Below are 27,739 nucleotides of genomic sequence, written 5' to 3' on the forward strand. Positions count from 1 at the left end.
GTTTTCCTCTGTCCGTTGTCGTGACCTACACCCTCTTTGCTGTGTTTTTCTCCGTGCGCCTGATAATAACTTCTCTGTTCTTTGTTTCCTTGTTTACTTTTCTAGCTTTCTAGGTTTCCTAGTTTTAGTTCTGTGTTCCTAGTTTCTAGTTTTTGAGGTTTTTGCATGTGTAACAGTGTGGACTTTTATAATTAACATTAGCTCAGCTGAGCCTCTCCTGATGGAGTAACATTGTGATTTCTTTCCTTTTAAATACAGAACATGCAACATCCAGAAATCTGTGGAAACAAAAAAAGAAGTACTTCTGCTTTCAGTTGTACAATGATGCTCTCGAAGTTAAAAAAAAAAATCTCTAGACAAAGACGAATTACATATAATCTATCAGATTATATATAATTTGTCTTAACATTTCAGTTCCTATCTTTTTGTTTTAATATCTTAGTCCATAATTCATAGTTTACGTTAGAGATGGCATGATAGCACTTTTTTATGTTCGATACCGATATCATAAAATTGAATATCTGCCGATACCAATATGAATCTGATAGTCTTTTATAATCAATAAAACTGTTTTTTAAATGTCTTGCTGCATTTTGTATAAGTTCATACTCAAGTTTAAAAAAAAATAAAAAAAATAACTAAAGGCCTTCAATTATATTTGCATGTAAAAAAAACAAAACAAAACACTGCACCCAAAATATTTCACAGTTTTCATGCTTCCCCCCTGCCCCCCCTCCCACTTTCTCTCTTCTCCTGTCTTCTCTTCCTTTCCTCCCTTTATTTCTCGTTAGTACAGGGGGTTCTGCCCGGCCCGAGAGCCGTCGCCAGTCCCCTTCAAGGCCTTCCCCAAACCGCAGCACTAATCACACTTCCTCATCGTTACCAAGGGAGTGGTCCCTGCTAGTGAACTTACAATTTCTCATATTGTAATCTAAGGTAAAAAAAAAAAACAGGTAAATGATCACTTATATCATTTATGATGAGGCCACTTTTAATATTATTCCCTAAACTATTAATAAAAATATGATCAATTAATTGCTGATGTATCTGTTATTCTACTCAGCTTTGAAATCAGAGGGTATAATCCATTTCCAAGTAATAATTCTAAAATGTCTGATTCCATCTTGTGATTAGTTTCTTTTAGAAAATCAATATTATAATCCCCACACAAACAGAAAGTCTTATTTCCCTTAGCCCTACTTAATAAATCTTCCACGACATCTATACATTTTTCTGTCAGTGTTCGAGGCTTTCTATATATACAAGTAACAATTATATTCTTAGTTCCATTTCTAGTTCTACTGTAAGAGTCTCCATTAAGTCGTCAATAACCATAGACATATCTTTAAGTTGTTTACATTTCAGATCACAGTTAACAAAAAGTGCCACCCCTCCTGCCTTCTTATTAGATCTATTTATGGACTATAACTCAAACCCGTCAATATAGAAATCACAGCCATGTTTCAGATAAAGCAATTACTTTAAACTTGCCTCTCAAACTATGCAAAAAATCATTAATCAGAGCAAAATTTTTATAGAGGCTTCTACAAATAAATGGTAAACGGCCTGTATTTGTACTGCGCTTTACTAGTCCCTAAGGACCCCAAAGCGCTTTACACAACCAGTCATCCACCCATTCACACACTGGTGATGGCAGCTACATTGTAGCCACAGCTATTAAAAGCAATTAAAGAAAATATATTACTTACATCAACATTCACTGATTATGAAGATGCCTGTAACAGTTTCTCAAAAGGTTTAGCTGTTACCAATAGATCAGGAAACAACAGTTTAGTAGCAGGTGAAGGAGAGTGCAATGTGTGTTTCATTTAAAAAGAGAGTCCTCTTTTTCTTGGAGCAAAGTATTCCTACTACAAACAGTTTACTCTTGTGTCCTCCACACGTGTGCTTCAAGGACTTCTTCCTGTGTGCTGCAGCTGCATGACTTTTTTAATGAAAGAACTGAGTGCATGCTTATAGCCCATCTCTGTGAATTGCATTGCAGGTCTCAGCAGACAGATCCCACTCATACACATTCCTGGATGGCTCATGGATCTGGTATTTTGTGTCAGGAACACCAACTGAGGATGTGGGTTAGATTTCTTTGAAAGAGAGGAAGAGAAGAGCGTGAATAAATCTGTCAAATCAAGTTACACAACTGTAGTCGATCGGTCACTTTAGTCCCTCTTCTGTGTTTGTCCTCCTCACAAGGTTTAACACAAAACTGCCAACAGTGAACTTATTAAACAGCCCCGTCTGGCAGTTTACAAGCTTGTCTAAAGGGCAGCAGCTTTTAAATGTTGCTGTGACTGATGAATTCACTGCATTCAGTCCAGGAGAAAAGCCTGTTTGATTTTGTAGGAAGAAAGTGGAGGACGAGGATGATATGGGTATGGAGGACAGAGGTCAGAAAAGGACGAGAACGAGGGAGGAAGTGGAGTGAGGATGAAAGTTTGGTTGGAACGCCAAGTTGGAAATGGGTGAGAGGTGAAATCAGCTCAGATGATGGAAGTGCTGTAGTTTGGAAGAAGATAGTTAGAGAGGAATTCAAACTAATATTGACGTTTAGGAAGGAGGATGAGAACATACAGTTATGTTTGATTGATCAAAGATACCTTCAACATAAAGTCCACTTTACTCTAGTTTCATGAGAATTAGAGCTGATTGCGAACAATCATGACAATCCAAGTCAAGCTACACAAAGTGAGTGAAGGAAACAGGAAGTCAGAGCAGGAACAGAATCGAACATCCGGAACTTTCTAAGAGCTGCTGCGAGTAGCTTTTGCCGTTATATATGTCTATACTGTTGAAAGTCTGTGTTGATTTTGTTACACTGATTCATTAACATAAGTGATTTTCAAAAAGTTTAGTCAGTTCATCTGTACAAATGAACTGATTTTAAATGAAAGCATATTTCCTTAGATTATGTGGCTTTTTGATACTAAGTTTATAATGCCCTCTTTCACGTAACTGTGGGCACTCTGGGGTTTCTATAACCCGGTTGTCAGAAACTTCCCACACTGTCTGTCAAGTCTGTGATCACTGTGGTTGATGCTGCTGCTGATTGGTGGTGGTGGTGTTGGAGCTTGTGGTGATCCTGTAGATGTTGATGGCTGTGCAGGTGCAGAGCAGGTGTTCAGTCACGGGCCTACTTTATAAAATGATTTAGAGTGTAAATTAAGTATGCGAGGAGGTTTAGCAGCTGGACATTTCACAAATTAAATGTAGTTTTATTTATATGGCGCCAAATTACAACAACAATCATCGCGGTCACCACGACAAGAACTGTTGCTATCTTAGTGTAGTGATTAAAACCACACAATAACCGTCAAGCGCCTTTATACTATTCATACATTCATACATGCTCTAAAACAAACTAGGGAGAAAAATGCAACAAAAAAGGAGAAAGAGGAAAAAGCAGTGACACAATCACATGTACAGCCAGTCTTGTAGGAGACAATACAATATAAATCACATTTCAAGGCATAAATATCCCTTTTTAATGTCAAATATATTAAATTACCATCACTCCTACATCCACAAAATCATCTCAGGCTCTTTGCCTTCACAAATCACCTTTGTTCACAGCCACTCATCAGCACAAAGGAGAGAAGAAGAGCACATGCTACTTCTTCTTTTATACCCTCCCTTTCATCCCCTGGGTCCTAAAGCCTTCCCTATTACAACATCTGTAACTTGCAACATAATGACAAGTCACACCAATATACCCATCTATGCTAATCGAAGGCCACATGTCAGCTGTAAGACTAACAAAATCCCCCTTCTGTAGGTCAGGCGTGGCTTTCTCCGTGATGTTGCTGTCCTTGTCCTCCACCACTTCCTTGAGTGTCTTTCTCGATGGAAGGATGAAGATGGCGTCATGCTTTTGGACGAAGGCCCTGAAAGCTTTCATTCTCTTCAAAGAGCTGCAAATCCTCCACAAGAAATACAGCAGAGCCTCATCCAACTCGGTCTTTCTGACTTTCACAGTAGAAAATAGACGACATTCAAAAGGGTTAAATTAAGTAACTCCAAGCTGAAAATAATTTAGCCTTTGGGAGCTACAGTTATTAATTTGGGAATTATGTTAATTATGTAAAACAAAGACACAAATTAACTTATGCATGAGTTCGATGAGGAAGCTCTGCAGTCATGCATCTGTCTTAGCTTTACATCACATCCACTTTGGTGGACATCATGCTCTCAAGCTGACTGTGACATCACGGGTCTAGTCCAATCATCTTTCTGCCACCCTTCTTCGGGACAATCAGCCTTAACCTCTGTCTCTCTTCCACAGCATGTCTTTATCCTGTCTTCCTTCTCTCACCCCAACCGGTCGCAGCAGATGGCCCCGCCCCTCCCTGAGCCTGGTTCTGCCGGAGGTTTCTTCCTGTTAAAAGGGAGTTTTTCCTTCCCACTGTCGCCAAAGTGCTGCTCATAGGGGGTCATATGATTGTTGGGTTTTTCTCTGTATCTATGAAGCGCCTTGAGGTGACTTTTGTTGTGATTTGGCGCTATATAAATAAAATTGAATTGAATTGAATTGAATTAACTCCGTGTACTTTAAATCTCGCTGTGCATCTGTCATTCTCCCTTGCAGACCCATTTGTGCAACCCACCTCCTCCCCATCACCTCCTCTCTCTCGTCACTCAGGCTCCATTTAAGCCTCCATCTTCATGTCCACCACCAGGATCTAGAGTCTGCAGGTCATGCTCTAATCCCCATCACCGCTGGGCTTCTGTTCATCTGCGATGGGCCATCAGAGTCTAACCTCAAACTGAATTCTGTACATCAATAAATCATCTCCAGTTCCTTCAAATGATCTCTCATATTGAAATATATGAGACCTTCACTTGTTGTTGTTTAAAAACAGGCAGAAAATATGCAGATTCAACACATTGTCCATTTTACAGCATTTGTAGGTCATTTCAGTTTTTACAGAATGATTTTGTAGCATGACTGAGATTTATTATTGTGATTTTACTGGCTCTGATGAACAGTTTGAAATGGTACAGTGAGAGACAGGACACTGAATAGACAGTGTGTATTGCATAAATGTGCAGTGAATGATTTTCTCTGATGAACTTTGTAGGTGGAGGTTTACCCTGGTGCAGGTGTGCCGCGGTCAGTGGAAGAATCCGCGAGTTTCTCTGTGAGTTTCCCATTACGTCGTAGCTACTCGGTGCTTGCTCGGAAGTTTAGGGGTTTTTTTCGCTGTAAAAAGAAGTTTTCTTCCCACGCACGACGGACACTAATGTTTTTGTCACTTTTTATGGAATCAAACTCAAAGTAAGGTCAGTACTTCCACGCTTTAAACGCTGCACGCTCATACTCTCTCTGCACTCGATATATGATCCATTGTTGATCTGCACACAGCTGTTGTCACGAACGTCGCACTCGCTTACGTCACTGTCATGAGACATTCTCGCAAAAAAAATCACGGTTTTAGTAACGCAATAACGCAGCGTTCCTACGGGAAAGTAACGGTAATCTAATTACTGTTTTTGCAATAGTAATCCCTTACTTTACTCGTTACTTGAAAAAAGTAATTGGATTACAGTAACGTTACAAGTAACGCGTTACTGCCCATCTCTGGAGACTGATGACATCCACAAACAGCAGCAGGTCAGAATTATTACTCATGACTTATTATTGTTGGGGATGGTTATCATTATGATACCGATGTTTTTAGTGTCATTGTTAATGACTTATTCTCTCAGTACTATCACAATATGCTTGTATGTAGGTACATGCATTTTGGACTGATAGAACAAATGTTACCCTACACCCTTCCCATTTGCATGTTTTGAAGGGTGTGGTTGTTTGTTTGTTTTTGTTTGTTTTGTTTGTTTGGTTGGTTTTTTTTTTGGGGGGGGGGGGGGTCGTCTTTTCCAATTGCCTTTTCTCTTGCTTCTGTCAATACACACCTTTTCCTGTTGTATGCTCTACAATTTAAAAAAAAGAAAGAAAGAAAAGCACACCAGGACATGGGTCTTTGTCTCTGACCACAGGACGGAGTCAAAGACTCATGAATCTCTGCGGTTATTTTCTCAGCAGTCCACACACACAGAGTGTCTTTAAGTAGTTTTATTGATGTATTTATAGGGCTATTACATGCTATACTATATTGGATACCTCCAAACATGGGTTATTACTAGAGTGCAGCAAAGGACATATCTATGGTCAGCTCTTGGAAATTGTTTTTGACACACAAGAAGTGACCAAACAGATGGATGCAAAGTAATACTACATGTTTTAGAACAGCGGTCCCCAACCCCCGGGCCTCGGACCGGTACCGGTCCGTGAGTCGTTTGGTACCGGGCCGCGAGAGTTGAGGCTCAGGTGTGAAATGTATAGTTTTCAGGGTTTATATCGGTTTTCAGCGTTATTTTGTTATCGTTTTCATTGTTTACTCGGTTTTCCTGGGTCTTTTCACGTGTGTTATGAATAAATTCTCTTTTTTTCGGTACCGGTACTAGTTTTATTTTGTTGTATTTATCCGCGACACCTTAAAGGCCGGTCCATGAAAATATTGTCGGGCATAAACCGGTCCGTGGCGCAAAAAAGGTTGGAGACCGCTGGGTTAGAAGGTCTACCAGTATTATGGCTTTTGATTGTCTTTCTCTCTCAGGTAATTTATTTCATGGAAAACAAATGTGTTGCACATATATCAATATTTATTAAATATACAATTACAGTAAAAATACAATTACTTCATATATGATACAGCCAAAGACTGTATCAGCAAAGTAGAAATAGTAGAAGCTGATTTAACAAAATAATTCAACACGGTAGGAAAGCTTTTATTTGCATTCCGGAGGAGATTTAGATCAACAACCCCTTTCAAGCATGATGTAAGGTATAAAACAAAATTAATAAATATATACAACAACTGGAACGCACACCGAATGTAACCTACAGTATCATAAACTGCCTTGAGTTAAGGTCGAATTATGAGGTTGCCAATCAACCAAAATTGAGAAACTTTAAATTTTCTTTGAAAATAAAAAAATAAATACACCTGAATTAAACAACACAGAAATTAATCCCAAGAAATAGCAAGAGCCATATTTTGAAGAGGGGAAAAACAGACCTCAAGACTTCAAATATAATATCACTTGAATACAGAGACGGGCGTCGGTGGTCAAAACCCATTCCTATCCGAGCGACTCTTCCGCCACAGATAGATGGCCAACAACACTGAAAGACAAACAGTAACAGATTTGACCTGAGCGGAAAAACTAGAACATCTTCAATTTGCAGTAGAAAAGGTTTTCAAGAGTTTTTAAGAAATTGTGTCCAGGTTTGAAGAAAAAGCCAACTTACCAGCAAGAATACCGGGAATCAGCAGGGAAAGTAGTATTGGAAGGACATTGTGTGGTGGAGGATTACTGAGGCTCACTGTCTTGTCACCATACTTTATCTAGAAAACACAAAAACGCATTTCACAGAGGGAAGTCTCACCAGAGCAATGGGTCACAGTATTTCCTCTATTACTACTATTTTGAAAGAAATATATCAATTTGAAAACGACTGTAGAGAACTGTTGTTATCTCTATTTCTATTTCATGGTTTTTTGTTTTACTATGTTCATGTTTCATGTCCCAGTTTCATCTCTGTCTTGTCTTCAGCGTCTGTTGTGGAAGTCTTGTCTCTGTGTTTATTTACCTCCCAGCGGTGTCTCTGTTTAGTTTTTTCAGGTTCACATTCTCACCGTTTGCTTCCTGTTTTATTTTGAAAGTCCCATGTACATTATATTCAGTTTTGCTTACTATGTCTCATTACTTCAGTCTTCACGTGGTCTTTGTTTTGTTCTCCCCACAAGCTGTGTGATCCATGGGCCCTTGTTGGAGGCCAGTCTGTGAGTTACTGGTTTTCAGTCTTACCTGAGCTATTTTGAATAGCGCATTTTGAGTTCTTAAGCAATAAAGCTATTTTGAAGTTTGTGTTCGTGAGTTTTGAGTCCTGCATTTTCGTCCCACCCTTCCTGCCGCATAGTGAGACCTGAAATAAAAAGATTGATTCTCATTAGCTTTTCCCTCACTTGTTGTACTGTTTCCGTTCAGGTTGCCAGCCCTCACCTGCCGCTTTCCTGGTGGTGCTCCAGTTTCTCCCAGCGTCCTAGCCTCTTGCTCTCCTGAAGCTTCTAGTGCGATCCTCCTCTTCCATAGGTCACTTGCAGTTTCACCCCATCTTTCAGATGGATGCTTATTTTCATATAGGCTGTTTCTTCTGGTATGCCAAACATGTGGATGTTGCTTCTTCACGATCTTGCTCAAGGTTGGTTATTTTTTCTTTCATCTGCTGTGTATGGCTCAACAACATCACAAGGGCCTCGTTAGCTTCTTTGTGCCACTTTCCTAATTTTGTCACTCAAGTTTTGCTATTTGTTCTTGAGTCATTTCCTGAATTTCTCCACATGTCCTTTTCATAGCATAACTGATGCAAGTTAGTTCTTTTTTCACTTCGCTTTTGACTTCAGCTTTGAATATTTTTAGTTTTTGTGGGAGACTCTGCATGGTCACTGTGCTGTCGTCATGCTTGTGTCCGTCTGTCTTGTTGTCTCTCTTCATCCCTTTTTGTGCTTGGTTAGCATTTCGTCAGCTTTCTTTAGCTTCTTCTTTTGTTTTCCTCACGCACATGCATCATTTGAACCGTGTCAGTATTTTTTAAAGTCAGTTCTTCCCAGTCAGTCACGTCTCCCCGTCACTGTTAGTTACTGTTGTCTCTGTGCTCCATGTTCTGTTTCTGAGCCCTCCCTTCTAGTGAAGGTTTTGTTTTTCTGTCTCATGTAGTCTCCGTGTGCTATGTGCTTGGGTCTAAGCCTGCCATGTTTCACGTCTCTGTGTCAAGTCTGCTTATGTCTCATGCTTCCTGTTTTACTTTGATAGTCCTTGTCCTATGTCAGTGTATCTAGTTTTGCTTCCCTTTGTCTCATTATGTCTGATTAGTCCCAGCTGTGTTTCCCTCCTGTTTCTCATTCCCTCCCTCGTGTATTTAAACCCTGTGTTTGCCTTTTGTCACGTCGAACCCTCATGGCTGTGTGATTCTCTGTGTGTTTGGTTCATTAGGTTTCCCAGTTTAGTTTTGCATTGTTTATTTATTCAGCAAATAAAGCTGTTTTCTGAGTTTTGCCTACAAGTCTGCATTTGGGTCCTTTCCTGCCTGCCACACACGACCATTTCATGACATTTTTAAAGGTAAATAGCGCTGATATTTTCTTCTGCTAATTGTATTTTAAAGCTTAATAATAAGTAATAATAATTACTTAAATTAAAGCTGGACACTCTGGTGACAGTGGCAGAGAAAAGGACACTAAAGAAACTGCTGGACATTATGGACAATGCTGGGCATCCTCTGCACACGGCCATAAACAACCAGAAGAGTCTGTTCAGTGACAGGTTGCTTCTCCCAAAGACAAGAACCAACAGACTTAAAAACTCCTTTGTCCCACACGCCATCAGACTGTTTAACTCCTCTCTGGAGGGGAGAGGGAGGGGAGACAGGAGGACAAAGGAGGGGGGAACAACTAAGCTGTAGTGCCTCTCCACTTCACTGTGCAATACCTTTTGTTAATAATCAGCAGTGCAATAGACTCCATACTTGAAATGTGCAATTCACTTGTATTTTTATTTTATTTTTATTCCTATTTATTCTATTTATCCCCTTTGTATATTTTATCTATATATGTCTTTGTATTTATATATGTGTGTATATATATAAATATAATATTCTGTAACTCTGTAACTTCTGTCGGTGCTGTGCTTTTTTGGAAACCAAATTTCCCAGAGGAACCCACCCGAGGGATTAATAAAGTTTTATCTATCTAATAAAAAAAAAACAGTAATTTGAAAACACACCAGAAATGTATTTATAGTGTAAATTGTTAGCACAGTACTGCACTTCTGAGGACTTTGTAAGGTAATATAGATGTGGTGATGTTATACCTATTAATGGTAATAGTAAATGGCCTGCATTTGTATAGCGCTTTTCTAGTCCCTAAGGACCCCAAAGCACTTCACACTACATTCAGTCATTCACCCATTCACACACACACACAGGTGATGGCAGCTACATTGTAGCCACAGCTGCCCTGGGGCGCACTGACAGAGGCGAGGCTGCCGGACACAGGCGCCACCAGGCCCTCTGACCACCACCAGTAGGCAAACACGGGGTTAGTATCTTGCCCAAGGATATTTGGCATGCAGCCAGGAGGCAGCCTGGGATCGAACCACCGACCTTCTGATTAGTGGCTGACCTGCTCTGCCACCTGAGGTACAGCCACCACTATTAATATTATCACGTTAATCACACTTAAAAGAAAGATTTACCTTTAACTCATAATATTCTGTGTTGTGTGGCCTTTTAATCCGACAGATAAATGAATCCATCTCTTTACTGGTTTCTTTGGCCTCCAGGATACAGGGGTGTTCCTGTTTGTCTTGAACGCCCCACACTGATAACTCTTCTTTGGACATCTCCAGGTTGTCCGACTTTTTCTGAAACAACAACAGAAGTCTGACCTTCAGTGAGCTGATGTCATATGTTAGTAGATTATTTCAACAGAAGCAACATTACCTGTATGGTGACGCGTACATCTTCCCCTGTTCTTATACCCGTGAAGCTGGTAAACTCAGGGTCCGGATAGTAGGTGATGTTTGTGGAGCAGGCCAAGGTTTGATTGGCTACTTTCAAAGACACACTGCTGCTCAAAGTTTTTTCAGCTGCAGGTGTGTCATAGGTGAGACTCTGCAAGGACTTTGACTGTAAAACACAGAATGTATTTAGTGTGTGGACAGAACAGCAAGCAGATGATGATGTCAAGGTAAACCAACCAAACACATTTCCAAAAGAGCTGGCATTCTTAAGTCACCTTATTTTGTTGAGCAGAAAGTGCATCCAGAAAGTATTCACAGCACTTCACTTGTTCCACATTTTGTCATATTTATTCCAAACATTCCAGCAGCTTATTATTCCAAAATGGATTAAATTCACTTTCAAGACTCTACACACAGTGTACCACAGTGACAAAGTAAATGATAGTTGTTTGACTTATTGCAAATATAGTTTTTTAAATTAAGAATATAACATATACATAAGTATTTCCAGCCTTTTCCATGACATTAAAAATCAGTCATCTGATTTTGATTCAGTCAAAATCAGATCATCTGTCAGATGTTTTTACATCTCGACTGAAGTCCACCTGTGGTAAATTCACTTGGTTCGATGTGATTTGGAAATTCGCACATCTGTCTATATAAGGTCCCATAGTGGACAGCGCATGTCAGAGCGCATGTAGACCGACTGCTCCCCCCTCTGTGAAAAATGTATGATACATTATGGAAATCTGTTATATTGTTTTGCACTTTGTCCGAGGCTTCAGGGTTTTTGGTGTGACATTTTTACCTACTTGTCTAATATTTTTAAGAGTAAGATTGAGCCAAATCCGATAGTAATTATCTTTGGGATCTCCAAAGAAACACAAAATTTACAACACTCTCAAAAAAGGTTTATGTCATATGCATTGATTATTGCAAAGAAACTGATCCTGCAGCTTTGGAAAGGCAAAGAGACTCCTGTATTAAAGACGTGGCTTACAGAACTTACAAATACTCTTCATCTTGAAAAAATAAGATATACCATGAATGATAATGTAAAAGACTTTGAATTAATCTGGCATCCTTTACTTACATACCTTGGGAAAATATAAACTTTCTTTTTTTCTGGCAGTCGGGGGATTGGGGCCCATAGTGGGTGGGTTTTTTTTTTTTTTGTTTGTTTGTTTGTCTGTTTTGTTAGCTTAGAGAAAAAAGGGGCATAAGCTCTATCAATTTGTAACAACCATGATACTTGCTCCTAATAAAAGATATTTGAGAAGAAAAAAAAGGATTGTATAGAGGTGCAGATGTGGGGAAGGGTACAGAAAAGGTCCCAATGAGCAAACATGCTGGCCACTTGTATGGACCCACGGGGACTTCATAGTTCTGGCGGCCTGGCCAATCTGAGTCGGGTTATAAGGGCCACAGTCAGGGAGGAGAACCTTCCAGAAGGACAATCATTTCTGCAGCACCTGAAGAACTCTTAGACCATGAGAACAAAACTCTTTGGTCTGATGAAACAAAGATGGAACTCTTTGGCTTAAATGCAAAGCGTTGGGAGGAAACCAGCACTGCTCATCACCTGGCCGATACTATCCCTACAGTGAAGCATGGTGGTGGAAGAGTAATGGTTAGGGTTGAGATGAGATGAGATGATATACAGTGACATCCTTGATGATAACCTGCACCAGAGCACTCTGGACATCAGACTGAGGGGAATGCTCATCTTTTGGCAGGAAAACAATGCTAAGCACACAGTCAGGATAACAAAGGAGTGACTTCAGGACAGTCTGTGAATGTCCTTGGGTGACCCAATTTAGAGCCCAGACCCAACTGAACCTCTCTGAAAATGGCTGTGCACCAATCCTCATCATCCAACATGATGAGCTGGAGAGGTTCTGCAAAAAACAATGGGAGAGATTCCCCAAAAATAGTTGTGCACAGCTCATAGTATCATAATCTAAAACAGTTAGTCTGTAATTGCTGCCAGAGGTGCTTCAACAAAGTGCTGAGCAAAGGCTGTGAATACTTACATGTTATCTTTTTGTTTTTAATAAATTTGCAGGAATTCCAGGCAAATGTATTTCATTTAGTCTTTTTTCAGGTAATGTTTCTAGAATTTTAAATGGAAAATGAATTGAATCCATTTTGGAACGAGGCTGGAACAACTGTAGCTCTGAATACTTCCTGGAAGCACAGAGCCTTCAGGAATTCTTGACTAAGAAACTAGAAATATTTACTTTTAAGTTGTGTTAAAACTGTAGCTGTAAATCCAAAATCCTCTTCCTTCCTGCTGCACTGAACCATCTGTCTGACCCTCACTTTCCTTTTCTCATTCATATATTCAACAGAAAAGGACACATCAGAGTGCATTAAAGAGATAATGATCGGGAACATGAAAACCTACTTTGCTCATTGTTAACATGAACACTTTTGTAATGAATCGTTCATCTAGACAAAGACGGCAATCGGTTACTCTTTCAGTCACAGCTAATCTCTCTGAAACTTTGTTCACCGAGTGTTTCCCAGGTTTCCCAAGTTAGTGAGTCCATCAACTCAGAGCAGAATGTTAGACTGACGTTTTCAATTTATAATAAACAGTCCCATTTCTGATACCTGATAGCTGCTGTTTCTGGGAAGCTTGACGTCCTGCTTGGTGTGGTTGTGTACGACTCCTTCAGCAACCTCCAGGTGTGACCCCGTGAGTGTGAGCCTCCTCTTCCCACTGCCAAACACAGAGCAGCATTTATGCAGAGCAGAGAATATGAAAGACTCTTGATCACAGAGAAGTGAGTCATCCTGGGGCGACTGTGGCTCAGGGGGTTGGGAAGCATATCTGTAACCGGAAGGTCGCCGGTTCGATCCCCGGGCTCTCTGTCCTGGTCGTTGTGTCCTTGGGCAAGACACTTTACCCTACCACCTACTGGATTTGGCCAGAGGGGCCGATGGCGCGATATGGCAGCCTCGCTTCTGTCTGTCTGCCACAGGGCAGCTGTGGCTACAACTGTAGCTGCCTCCACCAGTGTGTGAATGTGAGAGTGAATGAATAGTGGAATTGTAAAGCGCTTTGGGTGCCTTGAAAAGCGCTATATAAATGCAATCCATTATTATCCTTGGATCTAACGGATCTCACTGAAGAATAACGAGAAGCTTATTGTTTGATGGACCAGAAAATAACCATCTGTCTATTTTCTTTCCTGCTAACCTGTTATATTTGTAATAAATAAATAAAACTAATGTAGTTTTAGATTCGGATGATTAACACCACCTTGACTATCTGCCTCAGGAAGACTCCCCACTTCACTAGCTGGACCCACGTCCTCATTTTAGGTTTGACAGCGTTGTAGAAGGTAAAAGTGATGCTTTGACATGACTTGAGCTGTGGTTTGGGGAAGGCCTCGAAGGGGACCGGCGATGGCTCCCAGGCAGATCCCCATGTACTAAATAGAAGTGAAGAAGTTAAAGAATGGAGAACAAGGAGGGAGGGTGGTGCATGTAAACGAGAATGAACAGCTTGCAGAACTGGGGGAACCAGAAGGTTGTCATCTATAGACGAGCGTGTTTGGAGGCGTGGTCCTTCTCCTGAAATTCCGATATATAATCTCCAATAAAATGATCTGCAGATGATTTTGATTTTGATTAATCAGGTTTGTTATTGCACTTCTTCAGAAGATAATTTCTTATCTTCTCCATATTTAATCATAATTGCAAAGAAACTGACATTAAGCAAAGTTTGAGTTCAAACTCTTTCTGTAACCTCGGCTTCTGGAAGTTGTGGATCTACGATCAGCAGTTATCACTGACGAATTGTGCAAAACTAATTTTACCTCATCCAGCTGCTGCTTGGAGTAATGTTGCCGCAGGATGGCAATGAGCGGTAAGTGATGTTGGCGTCACCATGGCAACTACCATCTTCTAGGATAACACACACACGGACCACACCTTTGATATCTGTGCTGGGAATGTTGAACGCCAGACTGACGCCAGCGTTGTCCCAAATAGGAGACCTGAGCAAAGACAGACAGACTCAGTGACATCATCACGACATGCAGAAAACCTTGAAACATTGTATAACAATGTTTTGGTTTTTTTGGTTTTTACTAATTTCGTTGTTTGCACCTTAATTTTTAATGCTTAAGTTATTTTATTGTTTTGTGTGGGAGACTTCATTGTGAATTTCACTGCATGCTGTAAACTGCTGTGTTTTTTCTTACTGTGCAGACCAGAGATGGGCAGTAACACATTACTTGTAAAGCGTTACTGTAATCCGATTACTTTTTTCAAGTAACGAGTAAAGTAAGGGATTACTATTGCAAAAACGGTATTTAGATTACGTTACTTTCCCGTAGGAACGCTGCGTTTCTGCGTTACTAAGACCGTGATTTTTTTTTGCGATTTGAAGTAATATAGCAAATCTTTTCAAGCAAACAAGTTCAAGTCCAAGTCAAGTCACAAGTCTTAGAACATTTTTTCAACCCATAAAATTAACAACTCGAGTCCACACCTCTGGATTGTAATATGGGTGGAGTTCCCCTGGATTAAAATCTGCTCTTTATTCAGTTATTTCTCAGCATCATCATAATTATCTGTACAGTGACTCACTCTTTTGGAGCACATTCAGCGTGCGTCTGGATCCTCACTCGTGTCACATAACCAAGGTTTTGACCTGATAACACCGCATGTTTACTCCCATAGAAAGACACCACACTGGGAGTGATGGAGGAGATCTCCGGCCCCTGGCAGTAACACACACAAATAATCAGATCGTTTAGTTTCCTTCTGCTGACATCATGACCTCTACTGGATGGTGATAATGAGGATCAGACTCACAGATTTCTTTCCAGACTCCAAATCTTTGCAAGCTCTGTCCTGCAGGAGGGATACAGCACTTAGCATCTGCACAGCACTGTAATCTATCAGGACTGACCTAGGACCTCTAGAAAACTAAACTGCTAATAAAAGTATTGACATTTTTTTTTATAATCTAGACATGTAAATCACTGTACTGATGAAGCAATAAGCACTTGGTGAATAACATTTTTTAAGTAAAAAATCGTTCTTTAGCATCTCTGGTTTATGTTTAATTGTTTCATTTTCTACCATCAATCCCATGTTTCTTGCTCAGTGTTAAAAGTGATGACTTTAAAATAATGTAGCACAGACTGATATGAAGTATGAAAATCCAGAAAACCAGTCATTAGTACATCAGTCTTTCCTTGGTTAGCCCAGGAACAGCTGTTTTTGTTCCATCCACAACCAGCTTCGATACACTTCTGACACCTGGACAGGAAACATATCGGAGATGAGATGAACAAAATAACAGGTGTAATCACAAGAAAGATGAGCATGAAGAAGAGACGGGAAACAGCTTTCTTTTTACTCTGACTGTGAGTTGTTTCAGTCATTTAAGGTGATCAGACTTTCTGTGTGTGGGACTAAAAAAGGACCAGATACAGTAACAAGTCATATTGTGCCTGAGTATAAAACATGTGGACACTGATCTGATATCATAAACGACAGCTGTGGTTTTGTTATAACAAATGTTTTACTGACATCAGGTGAGAATTACAGGTCGGCAACCAAAACACTGCATAGGATTGTTTGACTGTTTCTTATTGATTTTTTTCTTATTGATTTTTACTCGCTGAAAACAGGAAAAATATTTTTAAAATTCCATCTCGTCAGGTTTTCTTGCAAAGCTCATGTTTTTAATGTAATTAAGTGTACAATTAAGCGGTCAAAATCTGGTATCCTATACTTGAGTAAAAAAACCAATTTCCAATAATGATTTCTTGCATTTAGGGTGATACGATACCGATACTTGGATCTGAGTACTTGCCGATACAGAGTACAAAAACCGATACTTCTACCACACACACACAAATGCAATTAATTGGAAGACAGGTTTTATTTTATTCTCTGCCGATAAAAAATAAAATCGTAATAAAAATGACCACAAAAAAAATTTCAAGTGAAAAATCAGCACTTCTGTTAAATTATTGCAGAGTCTCCACATTGTAATTTAACAAAATATCACTGAACTATTGGCACTGTCTCGAGCTTTCAGAATAATAAATAAACACTTCTGTTTGGAATAAAATAAATACAAATTAGGTTTGAGAATAAAATAAACTTTTAAATTATTGCAGAGTGTCCAATTTCATATCGCGGCTCGAGTATGCTGAGAAGACGGTTCAATCCTATGTTTTCCACGACCGGCATTGGCTGGTCATCCAGAGCGATAAAATGAGTCGAGCCTCTGTTATTTTAACTGCTCGTGGATTTTCTCTTGACATTTTTCATCGCTTTTCCAAAACCTGAGTTAAAGTTGGCTGTTCCACACTGCTGACATTTTGTTTAGCCTAGCTACAGCAGCCTCCAGTTTCTCTTTTTTATCTGGAGCTGCCAGTCTCACTCGCCTAACCCTGTGCCTGTTTAGCGCGGGATGTCCCCCTAGTGGCCAATCTAAGAAACTACAACAGAAATAACAAGCCACCCTCTGATTAAAATAATTGAAATAAGTTCGTATCGGTTCATGGTATCGGTTAACTTTTACGAGTATGAGTACACACACATTTCACAGTATCGGCTCCGATACCCGATACCAGTATCGGTATCGGTGCATCCCTACTTACATTAATTTGATATTTCTAACTCAGGAGAAATACACATAGAAAATGCGAGGAATTAAGGGGGGTCAGTAGGAGGGGGGGTCCGGTGGCAGTGTGAGGAGCTCAGATGATCGCGTCCCAACAGGTTTATTTTGTTCACAGTGAAAATAAGAAATCTCAGATAAATTATGCCGAGTTAATTGGAATAAAATATTGATTTTTCATCGCCGTTGTGCTTTTTTTTAAAATGTAAATTTCTCTTTTGGATTCAGCACCCTACAAAACATAAAATTTACCAAAAATATTCCTTGCAGCTGAAAATTCTTTATTTTTTTTGCAGACGTGTCTGCGCTCACACGTCTGGTGGGACTCGCCGAGACAAGAGGAAAGCAGTCGAGGAATCGAGGATGTGACGACTGTCGTACTTTTCATGTGTCTTTTATCTAATATCTCATTTATTAATTTCTTATATTTTAGTCTCATGTGTGCTTTAGTCTTGGCGTGCACTTCAGTGACTGCAGAAACATTCAGGCTGCGTTATTCTGCAGGAATTACAGGAAAACAGCTGATTGTCCACCAAGTTGTTCCGACTACAGCTGAATTTAGGAAGCTGTGTTAGTTTACTGTGCTGACTAACAACATCTAACAATAATGATGATGTTGCTCTGGGGAAACTCCAGACCACAGCACATTACGAGTGCTCACTTGATAAAAATTCCTGTGTAAAAAGTCTCTGTACACCTCCAGACGTCCTTTTCATCTTGACGATGGCTATACGACACCAAAATAAAGACCACTCGCTAACAACGTCTGATACAGTTTCATCCAATTATTAAACTTTTCCAGCTTTGGTCATGAAGGTTTCATTCTCTCTGATTTCTAACCGTGACCTGATTGATCTGTCTGATGTGCTGTAGTCTGTCCACGGTGAGTCGTTGAATTATTTCTGATATTGATGGACTTACAACAAGAAACTTGGCACTCCCCTGATGTTAGAGCAGTCGTTTAACTCCAGTTGTTGTGACAGTGGTGATGTCCCAAGTCTGAATTTTACTGTGACATCAAGACCTGTAAATTTAAAAAAAAAACTTATGATGAATGTCAGTGTCTCTGTTATTAGTGATATGTCTGTTTTAATGAGCTGAACCAGTATATAACAATAAACAGAGAGTCAGAGAACCTCTATCATTATTTCTGAGTATAATATATTTTCTTATGTTGGCAAATGTTGCAAATCAATAAACAACTTTTTAGAATTGAAGTTTTTAATTCTTGGAATTATTTCTGAGAAGTCACTGACCATCAGCAGGAAGTGTACGATCAGACAGGATGCAGGTGCATTGTGGGAACTGTGGAGGAGGGCTATTCGGAACACAAATCGAGCCGGACCTCACAGCAAACTGACAGGCAAACCTCGATAACACTTCTTCACCCACAGACAGGTGTGTGTGGATTTTTAGTGAGATCTGAAAATGAAGAACAAAAGTGACAAATAACTGAAAGCCACAAATGGTTACAGCCCTGAGTGTGTTTGTAAGCCGCACCTGTCCGTTTGTGTCCTTTTCCACTCTGTGGGAAATCATTTTGTGTTGGGACTCATCAGGAATGGACAGCCAGTCTGAATCTGTGCAGTCATCTTCAAAAGTGCAGCTATGAGAAGAAAAAGATGATCACCAAGTTCAGAATTGTTTGAAGACATCAGCGGTGTTGTTTCTCTCACCTGCGTTTAGAGCCACACCACACACAGTATGGATCCTGTGCAGACCAACACGCCCGCAGATTTGTGTACGTGCTGCACTTCGACACAGGAACTCGCTTTATCTAGAACAACAAACACTGTAAAATGCAGCACAGGCACATGTGACGTTCAGATAATCTGTAAAAAATATAAGTACCTGGTTACTAAATGGCACATACACATGTTTCTGATCCACTGGATCCAGATGTAATTTGGGAAACACTTTGCGGTCATCACTGGTCCTGTAGAGCACCGTGGGGCAGCCAGCGCGATAGTTCCTGTCCACAGACAGCTGACAACAAGAAGGAGGTTTTGCCAAGTTTGTCATACATTTCATTTGCTTCCTTTGAAAACTGAGTTAAAACTAATAACGGGATCACACCAACGCAGAATTAAAAAACAATGTGTAGAAAACACGGCTACTGTTTTAGAGAACTCTTTGTTGCTGCCTAATTTCATCACATCCTCCAACTGTCATTGTGTTGCTCAGTGTATGAGTCAGCGTGACTAAACTTTGCAGAAATTAGAAAGAATTTGGAAACATTTCTGAGCCCATGAACAATTTAATGTAGTCACAAAATATATTTGGGTCTTAAAATGAAGGTTACACAGCTTTTTAAATATAAATTAACAGCTTTAATAATAGCTGTAAATACGCTTTTTAAGCTTTGTCTCCAAAAGCAGACAATATGAAAAATAAGATAAAACATTGAATTCAAAATCCTGCTCCTCACATACAAGGTCTTAAATAATCAGGCCCCATCTTATCTTAATGACCTTGTAGTACCATATCACCCTATTAGAGCACTTCGCTCTCGCTCTGCAGGCCTACTTGTTGTTCCTAGAGTATTTAAAAGTAGAATGGGAGGCAGAGCCTTCAGTTTTCAGGCCCCTCTTCTGTGGAACCAGCTTCCAGTTTGGATTCAGGAGACAGACACTATCTCTACTTTCAAGATTAGGCTTCAAACTTTCCTTTTTGCTAAAGCATATAGTTAGGGCTGGACCAGGTGACCCTGAATCCTCCCTTAGTTATGCTGCAATAGACGTAGGCTGCCGGGGGATTCCCATGATGCATTGAGTTTTTCCTTTCCAGTCACCTTTCTCACTCACTATGTGTTAATAGACCTCTCTGCATTGAATCATATCTGTTATTAACCTCTGTCTCTCTTCCACAGCATGTCTTTATCCTGTCTTCCTTCTCTCACCCCAACCAATCACAGCAGATGGCCCCGCCCCTCCCTGAGCCTGGTTCTGCTGGAGGTTTCTTCCTGTTAAAAGGGAGTTTTTCCTTCCCACTGTCACCAAAGTGCTGCTCATAGGGGGTCATATGATTGTTGGGTTTTTCTCTGTACCTATGAAGCGCCTTGAGGCGACTTTTGTTGTGATTTGGCGCTATATAAATAAAATTGAATTGAATTGAACATGAATTCAGGATACTCAGGCGTAAAGAGATGTGTAGAGATGTCATGGTGAGTGTGAGAGTGCAAGGGAAACAAAAGGTGATAAGATATTAAAATGATCAGACACTGACATGAGACCAGTGGAACATGTGGGAGTCCACCGTGAGTCAGCAGCACTGGTGTGATAGTTTTTCTGTTTGGTCCCCTCTGCAGACCTGATCACAAGGCACCAGCCTCGAGCATGATCTCAAAACAACCCCCAGATCCAAGTTAAAGAAACCCGGTCTACAAGCTGGTTGGCGGTCATGTTAGAGTGATACCGCCAACTTTTGAGGGTTGTACAGACTGGGTCATATCAGCACAGACATTTAAAAAATACATTTAATTTTAAATAGTACAAAGACAATAAATACATTTTTTGAAGCAAAGAACATGTAATACTGACCATTATATCCTTTTTTTGAACTGTATCCCAATACATTTTTTTTTAAAAAGTTACAAAAACAGGAACAAAATTTAAAAAAAGAAAAATATTAGTGGAACATCTCACAACTCATTAAAAGTTTATAGTGATTAAAACCAGTTCAGAGTCCACTTCTAAGGCCTGTAAGAGCTATATTGTAGGTGTTACCGTAAAGTTAAACCTGTTTTTGGCTGGATTGTTTTCGACCTGGTCATATTTTGTTTATATTTCAGGTCCTTTTAATATGTCTGCTGTTTACCTCAGCAATACACCACATCTAATTACTCTGGAGGAGGCTGTAAAACTTTGTGAAAGTCCGTTTGGAGTCCATAAGTCAGTAAAGCTCAGTTATGGCAGTGATAATGAGACGAGTGTTTGAGGATATCCTGAACTTTTCTGTAGGCGAGTGCTGCTAGTTTTGCTGCTGTTAGCAGCTGTTAGCCTCTTTTAGCTGCTGTTAGCCTCTTTTAGCTGCTGTTAGCCTCTTTGAGCTGCTGTTAGCCTACATTGTGAAACTTTCTTTGAAGTGGATCTAATACTGTTGATTTCAGACACTTAATGAATAAACTCTAATATGATGTGAGACTGTTATCAAACTGTAAAGTGGGATTTTTAGGACTATTGAGCTTAAATTAATTGGCATAATCTCACCTGATAACCACCTGTTGTTGTTTAGCTGCCACAAATAAACGCCTCATTCTCTGTATTTTTAATGGATGATGTCTAAGTTCATAAGAATGTATCGCTTTGGTTGAAGACGTAATGGCACACTTTCTTGTATAACTGATGAGCACAACGTTCTTTTTTCTATTAAATTACCTAAAAATACTTCGTGTACCTTTAAAAGAAGATAACATAAGGTCTGATCACAATCTTTTATTGTTTGTAATCAGTTCACTTTCTTTGCATGTATGAACACAAATGTCATACTGCGGCCATAATGACCTTTAACTGAGAAGCATTTTATATTGCAATTAAGCCAAATAAAGTATTACAGTTTTTATCCATGCTAAAGTTCTGGGTGTTAAAAATGATGGTGAGGGTAACATGGAGCCTCATGGCAGCATTTCAAATGTTGAAACAAACACTTCCATTAAACTCTCAGATCGATTAAGTAATGTCTCAGAGTGCTGCAAATCTGTCTCCTCCTCTTCTCGTATTCAACCACGAACAGAAATGAATGCACTCAAGATCCATGCTGCTTCCTTAGAAGAACCCACGCTCTATATAGCAGAATGACTAAGAAGCAGAAAAGAACAGTTTTGCAATAAAATAGAAATATCTGCAGCAAACAGTAGCGGTGCTGAATGCTGAGATCATGGCAACGTTTCAGAGGCCCACTCAGATGTAATGGTGTCATATTTCTAAACACGAATGCTGCAAGATAGTGACCGGAAAAGGAGTCGTGTCATCAGAAACATTTACTGTCTGCCAGCATCCAGTTAGAAAAACACTTTAGAACACTTCACACTTTACTCCGTCGAATTCCTCTAGAATTAAACGAAATTGTTACATTGTGACAATTACACAGTAGTGTAAGGAATTTAAAGTATTGTGTAACTTCAGGTAATATAGAGGAAAAGAGACACGAATTAAATTATTAGCAATTTTAAGTAATGCAAAAATAATTTTAAGCAGTAAGTAATTTCCAGGTGTTTTAGTGGAAAAAGATATGCAATGTATATAAGACCCCCTCTGCCTCTCTGTGGGTTGGTGTGTCTGTGTTCTTTCTCAAGATTGGCTCTTCTACAAGAGGCCTGGGAATCTGGGGGCAGTGCCCAGTATCTTAGCTGTCCCAAGGACTGTACTCTTCTGAACAGAGATCTCTGATGTTGTGTCTGGAATCTACTGAAGCCGTTCTTCCAATTTGGGGGTTACAACTCCTAATGCTCCTGTTACCACTGAGAGCACTTTGGTATTTCTCTTTTTTCTCACTCTCCTTCCTGACCTTGCTGTCTGCCAGGATGTGGCAAACCCAGCGGTTGTTCAAAAGAAAACAATTGCATTTTTTTGTTCCTTGTCAACCACCACATTGTTTGGTTGGTTTCCATTGGATCTTGGGGACTTCAAGTGGGGCAAAGATCTTCCTGTACACTATCCCAGGCACTTGGTTGTGCTTCTCAGTGTACACAGCTTTCATCTTACATCCTGCTACTTTGTACTGAATACTGTACTGGTACCTTTGCCCAGCCTGCAACTTGGGTCCTGTCAGGTGTAGTAGACTCCTACATGATCATGGCAGCACAAGAACAACCATAACTACAAGATCAGAGGCTGTGTCCTTTAAGCTGGCCTTTTTACCAGCTGGCAGGATTTCACTTTGTCTACCTGTCAGTGGTACAGCCTATGCAGGGGTTTGGTCGTCCAGGATAGTTCCTCCTCCTGTTCCTCATTAACATGTGTCTTCAACTGCCGAGGCAGTCTTGAAGCAGTTAGTCTTTAGGGACCACCTTCCTGATGTATTTGAGGATGCTCCATGTTCCATTCTGGCTCTGACACTCACTGATCCTCACCCTCCCGCTTCCCATTGCTAGTAACATGGAGATATCTGTACATTGTAAGGAGTATTCGTATTTTGATTTCAGTGGCATCCTCCTCCTCCTATGGCCAGCTTATTATTCTATCTGGGTGTCTAATGACTGTCAGGGTCTATGTATTTGTAGTTTTAATCCCAACACTTTTTACCACTCAGTTGGCTGCTCAGTACATATCTTGTCTACTTGAGGTACTTGACTGTGGCTGACCTTTGTGCATTTCTGTCATGTTTCCTGTTGACCTGTGGGATATCCAGGTACTTGTATCCTTTATGTCTGCTTCTCTGCCCTCTGGCAACTCCATCACCTTCACTCTCTTTGCAATCATTCATTGTACAGGAGCTGACTGATGATCTCTTCACTCCTGAATTAATGTCCGTATCAGCTCTCTGCAATAAGCTGGCTTAGAGGGTTGAGGTCTATGCAAAAGCAGTAGGTACAGTGCATCACCTAGATATGTTTGAAACTTTATGGTGACATGAGTGATTGCCTTTGGGGTTGTTGAATGAATGTTCTTAGTGCACTGTTAGTCTGATACAGTGCCAAGCACTCCAGTGTTTGTGTGTGGGGCACTGAGTGACAGGCTTTCTTGTAGTCAGTGCAGTGGTGTTTAGGGTGGTCTGCCTGGTCTAAGAGTCTTGGTGCACTGCTCTGTCAAACAGGAGTAGGTGCTTTCATCCTGTTTTTCTTTCTGAGCAAGTGTTCACTTGCCTTTCATGGAATGCTGCTAGGAACGTCAGTTCTTCCAGTATTACTCAGTTTGTTTGTTTTTTATTACTCAGTTGCAGTTCAGGGTGCATCCGTTCCCCTGTTATTATTTCGTTGTAGCTGGGACAACAGACCATTTATTGTTTATTTCTTCAGCTTAGTGGCTTGAGCTGTGAGCCTTTGTTTGCCAGCTTTCAGAGTCGCTCTTATGTACTTATATTGTACTTCATATTCATCTATTCATCATGCTTCTCATTGAACCATTCTGCATCTCAGTAAACTGACTAACACTGTTCCAGACTTCCTTGATTGTGGTTTCAAGCTTTCTTCCCTTCCTATATAAATCTTTGACCTGACACTCATGTGCTTCTCAGATTACTGTGGTAATATGAGCTTACTGTTTCACATTTGGTAGTCTGTCTTGTTTGGGTGGCTACCCTAAGTCAGAGATTCATCTGCTGAAAATCACTCCACTAACTGACATCAGTAGCATCTATCTAACTTTGTGGGAGTGGCAAGAGAACTCAGTTAATCTTTGGCTTTATTAGATCACAGTAAAGAGACTATGGCAGAGGAAGGCATTACATGGAGCTGCATCCCTCCATCCATTAAAGCCATTAAGCTACTATTATCATTTATACATGAGCGTCAATGCGCCCTGAAAGAAAATACTTTAGTAAATATAGTGAACAGTAAATATTGTGTCAAGCAAGCACAATATGATTCTTTAACGATGTGAGTGAGCTCAATACAGGATCTCTGCTGAATAGTTTGTTTTTGTCAACTACATGAAAGCAGGTGGAGGATGATGAGTGATGGAGGAGAATCCAAGCAGAAGGCAGTGTTAGATACGTGACTGTCAGATACTTGATAGTATCTCTAGAAAGTATTTCTATTAACTGATATCTATTACTTAATACACACCTTAATGAGCTGCCCGTCTCCTGTCCCAATGAAGAAAACCATCCAGCCCCTCTGCCTCACTGCCAGCACAGAGGTCATGGAGATGTGCCTGAAGAGCACTGCCTTCGGTTTCAGGATCTTTGGCTGAAAAACAAGCAACCAGCAGATCGGATATTTACAACTAACTAGAAAAAATACTGAAAGTACCTGATATAGAAATAGCATCTCATTACTCAAAGTCTAAAAAAAGCCTTGTGTTGTTGTGCCATCAAAGTGACCTCTATTTATTCACTTTGTATTTTTGTCTTGTCAGAAAATTAAGTGCTAGCAAATACTTCGTAGTGCCAGTTGAAAATTAAGAAGTGCATAATGTGGCAACATGTCATATGTACTGTTTTTTTTATTACATCATGTGTACAGTTTAAAAATTAGCCTTAAAGAATCAATGGAACTAAACTTTTTTATAGATCATTTCTGTTTATATACATTTACTTAATTGAATACTAATTAGATGCAGTTTCACACACAACACATCTAAACAGAACGATCTCCCATCCACAGCTGCTAAAATCCAGAGAGTTGTGCTGGTCAGCAGCTGCAGCAACATGGTTTTTACTTACAGTTTGGAAAACGAATATTCTGATAATGAATCAATATGAGGTCCTATGAATGCACAGCACCAAGAAGGCTTAAGCTGGTCTGTATACGTTATGGTTTTTAATAAATCAAACATCTTCACACGAACCAGCAGACAACACAATCCTTATTCAGTCATGACTTTTAGTTCATTTTTTACAATATGAGGCCCTGGATTTTTTTCTGTTTTCTAAAGTCTAAATTTTTTTAACTTTTAATGGAATATTTTGTGTCATTTATTTGATTTGTCGCTGTTATTTTAGTTCCACCATTTAATTATTTTTTGTTTAGTTATTAATACAGTCGATTGTGCCCCTGCATATTTCTTACAGTTGTTGTGTCTTTTTGATGCCACATAACACTTAATACTACTTTCTACTAACCAGAGAAAAAAAATGGGACAGGTGGAAACAGTTTCAACACCAAAAATAACCATTAAAAAAAATAAACGTAAGTTATTCAGCGACCCACCGTCACTTCTGTTGGCACAGAGGTGTAGAAGTCTGGATCTCTGTCGGTGTTCGTGCTGTAATCAGGGCTGATGTCAAACAACATCAGCTCGGTGTCGGTGTCTCCTCCGTCGATACTGAACACGCCGCTCCAAAGCACCGGCTGCTCCCCCGGGATGACCGAGGAGGCCACGAGTCTGCTGCGCTCACCGTCAGAGACATTAAGAGTCGCGCCCCGCAGAGACTTGAGTGTGTCAGTTTTACTTTTATCGCCTTCGAGCCAAATGAGACGGACTCTGTTTGTTCGAGCTGAGAGCGCGTTGGAGAACAGATAGATGGTTGAACTGATCTGAAACCCGTCAACAAACTCCACATCACCTTTACTTTTGATCCCAGGTGTGCCTGAAGCTCCATCAGTCACAGAAAAAATACCTTCCCCAGGTTTGTTATCCGTATCCTGAAGCTTGACAGCCTGCTGATTAATACCACACTTGTTGTTTTCGGGCTGTTCTTTGTTTTGTTGGATCGCGGTCAGAATGTAAGCGTCAGTCTGAGTTTTCTTCTTCACATCCACCAGAAAGCTGACAGACCTGCTGCTGTTCTTCAGAGGTCCCACCTGGATGTGTTCCCTGTACAGAAGGTTGGAGATGTTCTTCAAGTCCAGAATCTCGCAGTAACCGCAGTCATCGTCAGTCACACCGCAGCTGATCAGAGAGTCGTTCTTTGTGAAAGGCAACAGCACGTTGATGCTGAAAGTTGCGTTCCACTCAGCTGCCTCAGAAACGCGGTAAAACTGGACGTCATCCTGCTGGTTTCCGGTCTTTAAGATCCCTCTCTGGGTCAGACTGTTGATCAGACTCAGGCCGTGGCTCAGCTGGTACAGCCTCTCCTTTGTGGCGACGTAAAGTGTGTTTGAGGTCACGGCGAACTGACGGATGTCTCCATTAAACGTGAAGTCTCCATCCTCCTCCAGGCACAAACCCGGTTCTCCGCAGAGAACAGAAAGCAGAGCGAGCAGCAGGATCATCTTTAACCTACAGCAATACTTCCTCTACACAGCGAAGTCTGGCACGGCACTCGGCTCTCTCTCTCTGACGTCTCAAGACTTGTGCGTAAAAGCGCAGCGTGGGTCTAAAAGCTGAGACGAATACTGCCTTCCGAAATGTCAGAACAAAGCCTGTTCGGCTTTTTTACATCCTGTCAGAAATGATATCTAAGAGACAAGTTAACAGTAGCAGCCTCTCTCTCAGTCAGTCAGAAAAAACTAAGGAAGACAAGACACATCCTCTTTCTGACGCGCACAGTTGTCAAAAGTGTGCAACCTTTTAAGTGCAGCACTCTCTCAGTGTCTACTGCAGCATTCAAGTTTCGCTTTGTACCCCTACGGTGAACAGGAAGTGGTTCAGCGTTGTATTCTTAAGGCAATAAGGATTTCTTGGTTTTCGCTGCATATGTGTTTGTGAGTACAATAGCCAGAAATAGTTACAACTACACCCGGTCTCCCCTGTTTCTGACATTTGTTGCTTTCGAGCTCTTTTAAAGTAGTGGATGCAAAATGTAATGCAAACTATTTACATGTCTCTGCTGTTAAATAGTGCAGCTATTTTCTCAGCAATACAATTAGCACTTGCATGGTGTGGTCTCAAACACAAAGAGTGAAATGATGCAATTAACCCCATAGTCTGGGTTAGTTGTAAC

General features: G+C 40.3%; 1 protein-coding gene across 1 annotated transcript; it reads right to left on the reverse strand.

Moving 5' to 3' along the window:
• Window positions 1-7,087: 7,087 nt before the first annotated feature.
• On the reverse strand, window positions 7,088-27,285 carry LOC102796984 (plexin-C1-like). Its single transcript, XM_087830458.1, has 16 exons — window positions 26,064-27,285; window positions 24,978-25,100; window positions 19,106-19,240; window positions 18,931-19,031; window positions 18,755-18,860; window positions 18,511-18,676; window positions 18,176-18,278; window positions 15,804-15,879; window positions 15,430-15,468; window positions 15,202-15,335; window positions 14,427-14,606; window positions 13,216-13,324; window positions 10,580-10,765; window positions 10,333-10,500; window positions 7,328-7,424; window positions 7,088-7,201 (listed from the first exon to the last, which is right to left on the reverse strand). Exons 1-16 carry the CDS (start codon window positions 27,066-27,068, stop codon window positions 7,146-7,148), a joined length of 2,784 nt encoding a protein of 927 aa, XP_087686584.1. The 5' UTR covers window positions 27,069-27,285; the 3' UTR covers window positions 7,088-7,145.
• Window positions 27,286-27,739: the final 454 nt, after the last annotated feature.

Source organism: Neolamprologus brichardi, chromosome 17 (genome assembly GCF_056152115.1).
Source record: "Neolamprologus brichardi isolate AB-2024 chromosome 17, ASM5615211v1, whole genome shotgun sequence".
Lineage (NCBI taxonomy): Eukaryota > Metazoa > Chordata > Actinopteri > Cichliformes > Cichlidae > Neolamprologus > Neolamprologus brichardi.

What these genes read in the sequence shown, in the direction of transcription:
- LOC102796984 (XM_087830458.1), bottom strand. Translation starts at nt 27,068, where the DNA reads ATGATCCTGCTGCTCGCTCTGCTTTCTGTTCTCTGCGGAGAACCGGGT. An exon ending in CTAACCAAGGAAAGACTGAT is followed by an intron (nt 15,469 to 15,803) that starts GTACTAATGACT and finishes TCCCTCCTGCAG; the next exon opens with GACAGAGCTTGCAAAGATTT. An exon ending in CCAAGCAGCAGCTGGATGAG is followed by an intron (nt 13,325 to 14,426) that starts GTAAAATTAGTT and finishes TGTGTTTGGCAG; the next exon opens with TGGGAAGAGGAGGCTCACAC.